The sequence below is a fragment of the Galeopterus variegatus genome, unplaced genomic scaffold (genome assembly GCF_000696425.1).
Source record: "Galeopterus variegatus unplaced genomic scaffold, G_variegatus-3.0.2 Scaffold2252, whole genome shotgun sequence".
Classification (NCBI taxonomy): Eukaryota; Metazoa; Chordata; class Mammalia; order Dermoptera; family Cynocephalidae; genus Galeopterus; species Galeopterus variegatus.
This window is the reverse complement of record NW_007728363.1, coordinates 196784-210420: the sequence shown is the minus strand read 5'-3', so window position 1 is coordinate 210420 and position 13637 is coordinate 196784. Positions and strand designations below refer to the sequence as shown.

Below are 13637 nucleotides of genomic sequence, written 5' to 3'. Positions count from 1 at the left end.
TTTCCCGTTTTTTTTTTTTTTTTTTTTTTTTTTCTTTTTGTCTTTTTTCGTGGCCGGCAACGGATTGCAACCCTCAGTGTCGCGCCCGTACCGGACCGGGACCGGCAACGGGATCGCAACCCTCGGCGTTGCCCCCGCACCTCGCTCAGCCAGTGAGCGGCCGGTCTGTATGTGGGATCCGAACCCTCGGCAGGAGTGCCACTGCGCTTCCCAAGTGGCGCACTATCACAGTGCGCCACCGGGCCGGCCCTCACGTTTATTCTTTTGCAGGCTAATATATTAAGCTAATTAAGTATTTACATTTTAAATTCCTTGAGGACAGGGATCCTTCCAGGCATGTTTGAGGACTTGACTGCACATTTGCCTGTGTTGGGCAACTGTATTCTGAGGAACATTTGAGATCAGTGGCAACCAACCAGTAGAAGTGTGGTGGCCTCTGACTCACACATACGTCCTTGTTAGTTGTCTTAATTTCATAAGAAGATATCAATTGTCGTGTCAGTATGTATTGCCCTGCCCTGAATTGACAACACAGAACACACATTCACTCCAAGTTTTTGACAGAGAATCCATCCTTTCACTCCTTGTTGTTCAGTTCTCATCAAATCCTCTTTCCTTTTTCTCATTGCACCCTTCTTCTTGTCCCCACATCAAATCATTCAGTGAAAACTGTTAATTCTATTTCTAAATTATATTGTAAAATTCAGCCACTTCTTTTCCTCTACTATGAAATCAGGCCAGGCCACCATCATCTTTGTTTAAGTCTTTCTTTTCAGCTGGTCTCACCATTTGCATGTCTGTCTTTCCTCTACTCCATAGCAGCTGGAACAATCTGAGGGCACTTCAAAAAGTTCATGGAAAAATAGGATTAAAAGATAATACAAATCTTTCCATTAACTTTTAAAAGTTCCATCATATTTTTTTTTCTATGAAAATTCTATCGTATGGCTCCCTGCTGGTCCTCCTGCCTAGAAAAATGATCATCACACAATTATCTTTTAAAATATGTATTACAAACTCATTCAGCAAATGTTTGAGGGCTTACTGTTTGCCAGACATTGTTCTTCTATTGACTGTAGAACAAATTCTAACTCTTTTTTTAAGCTTTTGGGTCTTACAGTTTTTTAAATTATTTAAAGATAAGTAAAATTGTATATATTTATGGTGTGCAACATGACGTTTTGATATATGTATACATTGTGGAATGGCTAAATCAGGTTATTTCACATATGCATTATCTCACATAATTATTTTTTTGTGGTGAGAACACTTTATATTGTTATAAACATAGTCACCATGACGTATAATAGATCTCTTGAACTTATTATTCCTGTCTAACTGAAATTTTGTGTTCTTTGACCAACATCTCTCCGACTTCCCCACCCAGCAGCCTCTGGTAACCATCATTTTACTTTCTGTTTCTAAGAGTTCCAGTTTGTTAGATTCCACATATAAAAGTGAGATCATACAATATTTGTCTTTCTGTTCCTGGCTTATTTCACTTAAAATGTCCTCTAGTTTCATCTATGTTATTGCAAATGACAAGATTTCCTTCTTTTTAAAGGCTGAATATAATTCCATTGTGTATGTATACCACAATTTCTTTATCTGTTCATTCACTGATGGACATTTAGGTTGATTCCATATCCTAGCTATTGTGAATAATGCTACAGTAAACATGGAAGTGCAGGTATCTCTTAGACATACTGATTTCTTATCCTTTGGATATATTCCAGTAGTGGGATGGTGGATCATATGGTAGTTATATTTTTAACACTTTTGAGGAACCTCCATACTGTTTTCCATAATGACTGTACGAATTTACATTCCCACCAGCAGTGTACAAAGCTTCCCTTTTTTCCTCTTCCCTACCAATACAAATTCTAACTCTTTACCATAGTCCACAAGGTTCTGCATGATTTGGTTTCTGCCTTTTCCTAAAACTTTATTTCATGTTCCTCTTTGCCCTTTCTCACTGTACTCCAGCCATTATGATCTTCTTTCAGTTTCTCAGAAAAGCCTTTGTACATGAAGTGGCCTCTGCATCGAGTCCTTATCATCATTCTTCTTCTCCATAGCTTCTTAGCATAAAATTCTTCACTTTTCAGCTTAAACGTCCCCTCAGAGAGATCTTATCTGATCACCTAATCCAAAGGAGATTTCTGTCCCCCTCATTCTTCAGTTAGGTATGAATGACAGAAAACTCAAAATAACAGTGGCTTACACAAGATAGAAGTTTCTTTCTTTGTCATGTAAAATTCTAGATAACTATGCTCCAGGGTGTTAGGAACAGTCCTTTCCAAGTCTACCTCCTGGTTCAGGATGGCACCTTCATCTGCATTTGAGCAACCAGGAAAGAGTAGCGACATGCCTCCCCTATTAAGTAACATGGTCACACCTAGCTACAGAAAAGTTGGAAAATTAGGTCTTTTTACTGATGTGGCAGCCTAATACCTACCATATAGGGCATATGGATTACATGAAATAATGTGTATGAAGAACTTTGCATGTTGCCTGGCCAGAGTATGTATGTAATAGTTATTTCTGTCATCATTAGTTTCATGCAAATCTTTTTAGCTAAAGAATTCTTACCTTTAATCTACTGAATTTTATTGCGTACAGACTGACTGATGTTTTTTCTTAAATATTTTCCTAAATATTTGAAAACCCTACCCTACAATCTGATGGAGATTCTACAAATGCTCGAATTTTTGCTTTTCAATTATGAGATATAGAATAGTGGTTTTCGAATATGGTTCAAGGATCATAGATCTACATGGATTCTTGGAAACTATGTAACTTATAAGCTTCTATAGCATTAATATTTTTATTACCATACCATTTTTGCTTGTGTTTCTGGAATGGATTGATAAATTATTAATGTTTGTAAATAGATGCCTGATTTTCATTAATTGGTAGCTCATCAAAAGCTCATCAAAAACTTCCCATTCATTTTGTTAAGTTCAGTGGTTGAGGATAAATGGCCTGAGAGGCTCTTTTCCCTGCCAAAGTGGATCATGAAAAATATGGTTAATTTAATTTAATTCAGCAAACATATATTGGACTCAGGATATGGGAAAAGCATTGTGCTACATATTGTTGCAAATATCAAGGAGTATCCCTTATGGTTTACTATCCAGCATCATTTCCCTTATATCTTGGAACTATAGCCTTTGCCCACTCCCTGCTATATGGTTCAGGTAGGATTGGCCCCTTACCCAGGTCTAGGGGTGGGTGGGCCTTGCTTGGCTTAAGGTAGTCAGCAAAGTCCATCCCCATGGTCACAGTATTGGATTCATGAGTAGACATATAACCTGTGAATCTTCAATAGACTTCTTTGCTAAGGCTTCTGAAAAAACAGAGCTTCTTCTGTCTTTGCTGTGGGAATTGCTGTAAGAGACACTTTCTCTTTCCCTAGGCAGTATAGTAAGTACATGAGGTCTGGGAGAACGTGGAGCTGTGTTGGCAGAATACCACACAGACACCGAAGATGAAGCTGACTCTATGAAGGGTAGGATCCCAGGATCCAGGAACTACCTGAAGCTGGCCCTACCAGTGATCAAATGAGCCAATACATTAACAAACTAATTAGAGTGGGGGTTTTCTATCACTTGGAAGTGTGAGAATCCACTTGTTCTTTGATCTCGGTAATTAGGAAAAAGATTTATGATAGCTGCAACTCAAGTGTTACATTATTCTAGAATACTGATTCATATCTGTAATAAAACTTGATCTAGACATTAAAATTACTCTGGAAACAAAATTGACTAAGGATAAGTATTTATTGAAATGGGTTTGGAGTCAGTCTGACCTGGATTCAAACCCAAGCACTGCTACTTTCTGATTTGGTGTGATATTTGAACCTCCTGTGCCTCAGTTTTCTCATCTATAAAATGTGACTATTGCCCTTACTCCCACCTCCTTAAAACTATATGGTGCTGGCTTTTACTTATAGTGGAATTAACATTAATAGTTGGATTTGTGTCCTTTATAAAAGCCAATGGACTTTTATAAAATGGCATCCAGGAAATTTTCACGTAAGTCATATTGTTCCAATATTTATATCATGTCTCCAGAATCTTCTAGTGGCAAATCATATCAAATTCAATCATGAAATCGAGCCAAGTTTATTTGGGGCAGAAATTGTTTTGTTACAGTATTTTTTTTTTTTTAAATCCTCTCAACTCACCTTTTTCTGACTCTAGAAGAACCAGGAAGGGAAGCTGTTACAGTACTTTTTACCCAAGTTTTACTTCTCTAAGAAAAGCATAAGAGACTCAAAATTTCAAAACATAGCCAAATAAACAAAACCCATTTTGGAATTCCAAGTTGTCATAGAGTTACTTTATCTCTTTGATATGACACTATACTAACATTATTTTGTACCTTATACAAACATAAGCACACTAGTTTCTATCATTTTAGTTCTTGGTTTATGAAGATGAAATTTGGAGAGAAAATTCACTAAGAGATGAAATAGTGAAATCTACTGAAACTGTATAGAATTATTTAACAGTACGAAGTGGATGCTTATTTCTTTTAGAAGTGACAGCGGCTGGGTTAGCTAACAACCTGCCAAAATTGTATTTTAATGATCTCTAGAATTCATCTCCTGTTTAAAAATCTTTGTCATTTAATCTGCATGCATCAGATCACTGACACTTGCTAAATTCTTCTTCAGATTTGTTTGTTTTCTGCTATTTGGTGTTGATCATTTGATCAGTTTGATGTATGATAGGAGGAAGAAAGTAATTATCTAATTTTTACTGAACAATCTTCCCTAGCGTATCAAATATATTCATTCTGTCCCTTATCAATTAGTCATAGATTGTGAAAAACCCTGATAGAAACTTTAAACATAGGGCCCCTGCATTAGTCAGTTTTCGTTCAGTAATGCTGTGGTAACAACCTCTGTCCAAAATCTTGGTGGCTTACAACTACTAAGATTTATTTCTTGTACACTTTATTTATATTGGCTATCAGTTGACAGTACCTCTGCACCTGCCCCAGGTGTCCTTTTTACTCCAGAACCTAGACTGAAGGAGTGGCTCCCCATCTGGAACATGCCGTTTCTTGGCAGGGGGCAACACACTCTTAAGAAACAAAGCGAAAGCTTGCAACAGTTCTTAAAGCTTCTGCTCATCTGTGGCTATATATCATGCCCATTCACATTCCATTGGCCAGAGCAAGTCACTTGGCCAAGTCCAGTGGCAGTGTCTTCGACAGATACTGCAAATTTTACAAGGTCATTGGTAAGCATTGGTAGGTAAGGCATTCCTTATCCTCTTATAAGGAAGGGGGAGGAAATAATGGAATATATCATAGGTCTATTTTAGATAAGGCCACTGGCATCTTTTTCTCTCATGCCCTGTTTTTCTGCTGCTGCTGCTTCAAAAGCACCTTCCCTGTTTCTCTCACCCACCCTTCCATCACTTACTCTGTATCCCTCGCTGTCAAATAGACCCATGGAACCTACTCAGCTTTTTTGTCCAGCCTGATGTGGTTCTTTATGATATAAGGCTTAAATTATACCTTTTGTAAAAACTAGAGCTATCTGATGTGGTGGGGAATACTCTGCTCTGAGCCAAGTAGGCTCCATATTTACTGATGTCACATCTACTCTTTGTTTTATTCCTGTTAATTTGGCTTGAAGTAAAATTTTATGTAAAGCTGATAATTACTGCTTATACCTATTAAATATAAGTCCAGAGCCCTTAAATACCTACACTTATTGTCTTATAGTGCTTTATCACATACAGAGCAATTTTACCACCATCATCTCCTGTGATGCTCACAGGAAGCCTGGTGATGCCAATATTATTGTGATTCCAATTTTACAGGCTAGGAAAAGTTAAGCATCCTATTTGGGATCAAAAGGCAAGTGAGGTTTTTAGCCAGTATTCAGGAGAGGGTATGTAATGATGCACATTTCTTGTTACTGGTGAAAAAATGCCCTGTTTTAAGCATGTCTTGAAGAATGCATAACTTGATATAATAAAAACCTTGTTTTGAATAAGGTTATAAAGTAAGATCGTTGCTTGTTTCACTGAAAAGATTCACTTAAAATTTTTAAAAAATGTCGTCTTTGTTTTGAATGATCTGCTTACTAAATTTAAGTTCTCATACAACTTTCCCCAGAAAAACAATCCTTATGTAGATTGGGCAATGTGGTAAGTGGAATTCAGAACTGCAGGAAGCCAGTTTCTCCATAGCAGTAAATGGTGTGCCATCCATGCTGTTACTCCCAGTGGTCCCCTGTGTTTTATCTCACTGCCCTACCCTTGCACCAGAATGTGACAATAGTCCTCCATACCTTTCCTTACCTCCTCCAAGCTTTCCATTACACTAGTGATATTTTCAAAGTGTGAATCTGAATTTGCTGGACTTCTCTATTCCTACCCAAATTCCTTAATACTGCTGCAAGGTTCCCATGTGATTTCATCCTGCTAACTCTGCCAGCCTTCTCTCTTGTCATTCACTCTCTGCTTACTTTAATCTCAGTCCTGTCTTCTCCTCCCCACCCTCCCTGCCAATGTCTCCCAGTCAATACGCACTCATTTTTTAGATCCCACCTTCCCAGGAAGTCAACTATAACTTCCAGAACATGATAACTAGCCCAGTTTTAGTCTACTGTAGCCAGCCATCACTAAGGCCTGTTGGTTTTCCTCCTTAAATACCACTCGAAGCTGACTGAGGAGCATTATGCTTCCACTGCTCACTTTAACAGATGTATTAGATGACAGTGGTTTTTGTGAAAGGCCTCATTCACCCACACCAGTCACCCTCACAAGGAAACTCCCAGTGGTTAGGGAGAAAGCAACCATGTCAACCATGGTTCAAAGCAACTGTGTTCAAAACAACCATATTTCAAAGCAACCATGAGTACACCTCAGTTTTACAGCATAGATGCTCCCTGTGATAATTGTTAAAAGTAATCAAGATACCCAAAAGTCTGACTGTCTCTACTTGCTGCCACAGTGACAAAGGGAGCAGTTTGGATTTTAAGGTAATCAGATTTCCAAGTGCTGATCTCTGTTCTGTGCCTACTGCTGCTGCTTGTTACTGAGTTGCATCCTTGTTAAACTTGAGTGTCCTAGTAATGTCGAGTTAAACACAGTGGTCCTGTGGTAGCTACCTCTCCATTAAACTGCAAAAGTCTCTATATAAGTTTTGCATTTTGGAGGTCAAAAGAGGATAGTTTGCTTTTCCTGCAACTTTTCCTCAGGGGCCAGTATGGCAAGAGGGCTGTCCGCACACAGCTCCCTGCATCCGGCAGACCGCGGCCTTTCGAGAGATGATGATAATTTACTGTGCCCCTGGATTCTGATGCAGTCAGGTCCAGCCTCTCTTGCAAGGTTGATGGACCAGGTTTAATTTGAGCTGGACCTCAGGAGACAGAGTGTGGCGAGAATGGGTCACCTCCTCCAGCTGTCATAGAGTTGTGCTTTGCCCCTTGCTCTTCTCACTTTCAGTCGACTAATAGCTGAGTTGTAATATTTTTTTCCTGGAAATTTTCTTCAAGGAGACTGTTTTCCTTCCACTCCTGGAATTCACACAATGAGGGTGGGGGCCTATATATACCTTGGATAAAAATTGGAAGATTGTAGAGTATCCCCCTGTTTGGGGGCCTCGCAGGAAGCCTCCTATTCACTGTAAATGAATAGATGTTTCATCTATTTTTGTCCTCCCTTCTTTGTTCTTTACCTGGGAATGTCCCTTCCCTCATTTTCAGGAGACTGAAATCTTCTAAAGTCCACCTAAAGTTTCTTCTTATAGGAAACTCCCAGATTTTCCCTAATCAGAATTAATACTGATCTATGTTATTACTTCCTGGATTTTTACTTTGTACTTTCATGTAGCACTTGCAGCATTCTGTGTTCTTTTTAAAGTTATTGATTACAATACTTAAGGATAGGACTAGAATTGACTCTTCTTTGTATTGTCCCCAGTGCCCAGTACAAAGTCCTGGCCAAGGAGGAGGGCTGTGAACTTCTTGAATTAATTTGAATCTTCAAGTCTTGTTCTTCCATGAAAAGGACATTGCACAGTCATAATATTCTTCATAAACAAATGGATGCTCAGAAAGGATTGCTCTGATGTTCTTTTATCTGCCTTGCCATGAATTTGCAGTTTCCTTACCACTTCAGGCCAAAACACTGAGTTTCCAATAAAACTTGTTTTTCCTTCTCCATAACTCTGAGTTCAGGAAAAACAGCTATTCCACAGGCCTAGTTGTCTTGCATAGTGCACATGGTAGAAGATTACATAGAGTAAAAACCTCGACTTCCTATTGGTTAGGGCTGGACTATTTTCCTGTTCAGAAGTTAAATCTCCTGAAATCAGAATCAATTTTCTAAATATACCACATTGAATTGAGCCCAGAGACACATTTTTCTGTCAGTAGTCTTTTCCTTTTGATGGCAGAAAACATTAGGAAAGTCCCACTTTACTATCTTCTTATTCTTAATTGTTCTTGGGAGGAGTCAAGTCAGAAGAGACTGAGATTGGAGTCTCTTTATCAAATTCTCCATAGAATAGTTAATCTGAACCAATACCGCAGCAGTCAGTATCTGTTGTCTCTGCAAGGAGACTGCAGCAGTAATTACATACAGGGAAAGAGGCTTAAAAAATAAATTGATCAGTTTTGAAAATGAGGTGTAGATAAAAAGGAATCTGAGGATTTTTATACTATTTTTGTGGTATAATAGGCTGTAGCCAAGAAAGTCACTTTATGAGTATTTTTAGCTTCAGTCCCATATTCTCTTCAGAAATTAACTACTGTAATCCTTTTCATTACTCTAATAGAGTGTTATGACTCTTGTCCTCAAGTGAAGCACCCCTCCCACACACCTACTAATAAATTGGGACCTAGTGTGATAACAGTGTCCTGATTTAGAAGCAAGATCCCGGATAGACTAAGGAAAATAACTGTTAACTGAAAACTTAGGCACACTTTAAAATACCTATTTGTTTTTCCTTCTTATTCTTCTTAAAATGGAAATGCCGATCTTTTCTTTTGATATATTTTATGTATCAAATATGTATATATATGTATATGTTTGTGAGAGAAGATAGCAATGCAGTTGATAGGAAGAGCATGACTCCTAGATTCAGATATCCAAAGTTCAAATTTCAGCTTCAGCATCTAGTAGTTGTGTAAACTTTTTCTCTGCACCTCAGTATCCTTATAATAACTACTTTGTAGAGTTGCTGTGAATATTAGTATTAACAATAGACATTCAAATATAGCAATTATTATTACCTACAGAAATATTCAAGTTCCTCGGAAATATACATTTTTGGAGGGTGCTCAGGGATGGGGTATTATACTTTTTTTTGTTTGCTTGTTTCTTTTCATTTATTCAGTGTGTGTGTATTTCACATATTATGTGTCAGGCACAATTTCAGGTATTTGGGTAACATTAATGAATAAAACACAAAAATTTCTACCCCCAATGGAGCTTCTATTATTGTAGTGGGTACAACTGGGAGCTGATAAGTGCTGTGGAAAAATAAAACAAGATAAGGAGGATAGGAGGTTGGGAGGAGATTGAAATTATAAATAGGGATGTCAGGGTAGGACGTATTGTGATTATGACACTGGTCGTGTGTTCTTAGAGGTTTTCTTGAAATATGTTTTGGAATGGGAGGATGAGAAGAAGGGAGATGAGAGTAGAGAAAAGAGTCAGAGCTTGCTGATTTGTAGATCATGAGTATTTCCTTTGGTCAAAACGTGTCAAAACACAAACTAAAATGGCCTAGTTTTACTTTCAATTTGCTCAATTCAGTTTGAGCAAAAACCTTCCTAAGATGCTTTGTACACACCTTGCCTTCCCAAATGATGGCTACTCAATACAGTCTACCTGGTCTGTGACCACTGGAGGAAGTTGTCAGCATGACTGTCACATCTGTTATAGGACTGTCATGAAGCAATTCCCTCGGGGCTCTCAGAGATGCTTTCAGGTATTTGCCCTATGCCATGGCCTGAGCCTGTAGTGATTGAGAGTTCTCCCCACATGTGTCCATTTAAATGTAAATATAAATTAATTAAAATTAAATGACGTTAAAAATTCAGTTTCTTAGTCACATTACTCAAATTTCAAATGCTCAATAGCCATATGTGACTAAAGGTTACTGTGTTAGACAGCACTGATACAGAACATTTTCATCATTGCAGAAAGTTCTATTAGTATTTGTTATTTTATGTTTCTGTCTCTGACACTGTTTTTTATAGTGCTGTTGTCAGTTTTCAGGCCTATTTCCACCTTTGGATTTGTTGTTTCTCATAGTTTATACGTAAAAAGAGCAGATGTAGAATTTTGTGTAAAGTAAGGATAACTAGGCTCTAAGAAGGATCGAAAGAGCTTTTATTATATTCAAGTACCTGAGTTTTCATACTTGGAATTTATATTTATATTCCAACTGCCCCAAGGCCTTTCTAGGTTGGTTATTGTTTTGCAGCTGTACTCTGGTTGGTAAGAGAATCAGCCTGCCGAGTTACTATGAGAGAAGGGCTATCAAACTTGAAGGGTAAAATTGCACATTTATGGAAATGCTTTAGACTCAGTCAGTGGTCCCTTATTTGGAGCAGTGCCATTCAAGGAGTGTTTAATGACTGACTGCCTACACATGTGCCAAGCACTGTCTTAGTTCCTGGAGATACAAACAAAAATGAACATGGCCCCAAACTCTTAGAAGATCACAGTTTAGGTAGTAGAGAGCGTTGTAAATAGTCGTTGCTTCACTTGTCTAGTACCCACGTGTGCCCAAGATGCTCTGAAAGCCTGTAGGAGGGTGGTATATGACCCAGTCTTCTCAGGGGTCATAGGGGAACAGGACAGGAGGCAGGAAGCCAGGGAATGCTCCCTAAGGAACTGATTCTTGAATGGAATCCTGGAGGGATAAATAGGTGTTTGGTCACAGGAAGAAGCTGGGAGAATGGGGTCAAAAAGACATAGTGCACCACGGTGTGAACAAAGACACTGAGGAGTGAAATAGCATGGTATGAGAGTGGGAACTTTTGAGTTTAGCTTTGATGAAGTTTAAAATAAAAGGGAGCCACAATCTGTAGAGGTGGACAGGTTTCGAATGGTATTGTTGAAACGATGGTTTTTTAGCAAAGGTGGGAAAGGGACAGATGGATGGTGCTGTAGGCAGATCTGAATTTTCGGTAGTTCAAGTATTTTACTCTGTCAGCTGTGTGAGGGTTAAATTTGAGGGAGCTGGGCTGGAGGCTTGGGCACCACTGGTGGTGGGAGGGTTGGGGAAGAGGGACTTGTTATAGTCCAAAAGAGAGATAATGAGGGCCTGATGTGACAGGGTGTAATGGGGTGGAACAAAGGATATGGGTTCACTCAACATTGATTTTTAACGGGTAAAATTATCAGTATTTGAGGATTGATTAGATGTGATAGATAAAGGAGAGAGAGGAATCAGAGATACCCTAAGTTTTCAGGAAAACTCATTAATTGGAACTCTTCTTCCAAGTTCATGGTGATAAGTATTGACCTGTAGCTGCTACTGATGATTTACATTGGCAGCTATGGTGTCTTCAGGACTCCACTTTCTCATCTGTTAAAAGAACTTGAATTGAACATAGACCATAGTGAAATGCCACCCTGGTATGACTTCAATTTTGCAGTGGCCTATGAAAATTTATAGAGATTTGGCTTCATTTCTAGTGGCTCCAGTCCAGACGCCAAAATTACCCCATTGCTGGGACATCCCTTGGGTGGACCATTGAACCTGTGGTATTCATTAGGAACAGATGAAAACCATCAGCAAAATTCCCATACTATGCCAACAGGAATGTCAGTCAAATTTCAAGGTAGCTTCAGGTTTCAGAAAGCTATGAATCTCAAAATCTGTCTAGCCGAACCCTTATTTGTATTTTTGTACATATTTATCATATGAACAAAGATAGTGGTTTTTTTGGTTATTTTTTTTTACTTTCCATAATTGTACATTATTGTTTAAAAATTATAAAGTTTGGAGTCCTGAGTATTGGTGGAGAAATGCTTATAGATCTGTAGCCGAACATTTTAAAGTAAAAGTACAAATTCAGTCTGGATGGTGGAACCAGAGGTAGGAGAAGAGCCAGCCTAAAGGGTCCATTATGATTGGGCCTATATTGAAAGCAAGAATTCTCTTGTACCTGTAGTACATTTTAAAAGGATTTTCCAAGTAACAGTTAACATTTTAATGACATCTGTTAAGCCTTCATAAAAAGTTAGGTCTGTAGTTTGCAATATTAAGGAAGTATTTCAAATATATGTTGATATTTTAGTTTTTACTGACATATTTCATGACTGCATTGTTAAAGCGACAAAACAGTAGTTGCCTACCTCTTTCTTTAGATAGTTATATTTAGCCACTGCATATGGTCTTTGTTGTTAGTTTTTCCTAGTCACTCTAACTACTCCACCAAATTGGATCTTTGGTGGTCTGGCAGTTTTTGAATAACTTCTTGGAAGATATGAAACTCTGTTCCCTAATCAAGAAGATTTGGTCAAGTCTTGTGGTGTGGTAAAAGAAGGCACATCTCTTCTAACCAAGACAATAGAACCATAGGACAATTACACAATGTCTTCAGATTTTTTATTTGAAGAATAGTGATGTGTTTAGGAATGAACAAGTACTGTAACTTGAGAAGCATGGGAAGTTTTCACATACTTTAAGAGTTTTTATACAAAGGAGGAAAGAAAACAAGCCGACTTTTTGTGGTTCTTGGGAGAGGTTACATTAACCATTTGTTAAAAGTTGAGTTTATGAACGTTGGCTTCTAAGTATTCTTCACAAACTGCCATCCTTTGTATGATGTTATTAAAGGTTGTTTAGCAACCTATCAAAATAGTTTTATGAAAAGATAAATATGTGTTTCATTAATCCCAAGAGGAGCTTTCTGAAATGCATTTTTAAAAACTAATTAGTGTCTTTCTGTGAAATTCATGACTTCTTAGGGTAGGAAAGAAGAGAGAAAAGAAGCTATTTTTTCAAGTAATTTGTGATTTAATACCAGCTGGTCAAGAGAGTTGAAAAACCTTATGAGTTGTATGTTATATTATTTTGAACGCCTTTTCTCTCTCTCTCGGGAAACTGGCTAGTCCCAAAGTCTTTCTCCCACAGTAAATGGCTTTAAAACTTTGATCTTCTCAAACCAGTTTGCCAGATGTAGCAGGTAGAACATGTGTGACCTTTTGTGTGCAAATTCAACCTGGCTGATAGGAAACCATAGGTTAATCTTGTCTGATTTTATTTCCAGGCATTACAGCAGAAGCTCTGGTGGTGACCTCTTTTGATGAACTGCAGAGAAGGGCCCCAGAAGCAAGAGGGAAGATTGTTGTTTATAACCAACCTTATGTCAACTACTCGAGGACGGTGCAATACCGCATCCTAGGGGCATTCGAAGCCGCCAAGGCAGGCGCTTTGGCGTCCCTCATTCGATCAGTGGCTTCCTTCTCCATCTACAGGTTGGTCATGGTGTTCATTTGAAATCTTCTAAAAAAACCGAAGTTTTCCATGAAAGAAGCCCTTATGAAATAAAAACAAAACATTCAAACGAAAATACTGCTTGTTCATGGAATTCCCCCCCCCCCCCCCCCCCCCCCCCCCCCCCCTTCCTCTTTTTTTTTTTTTTT

At 38.3% G+C, this 13637-nt stretch overlaps 1 protein-coding gene across 1 annotated transcript in view; it reads left to right on the top strand.

The window, feature by feature from the left end:
* The window catches only part of CPQ (carboxypeptidase Q), a 193165-nt gene that overhangs the window by 32955 nt on the left and 146573 nt on the right, over positions 1-13637 (top strand). Inside the window, exon 2 of the mRNA XM_008581070.1 lies at positions 13262-13469. Within this exon, the coding sequence (XP_008579292.1) occupies positions 13262-13469 (208 nt within the window). The remainder of the gene's footprint in view (positions 1-13261; positions 13470-13637) is intronic.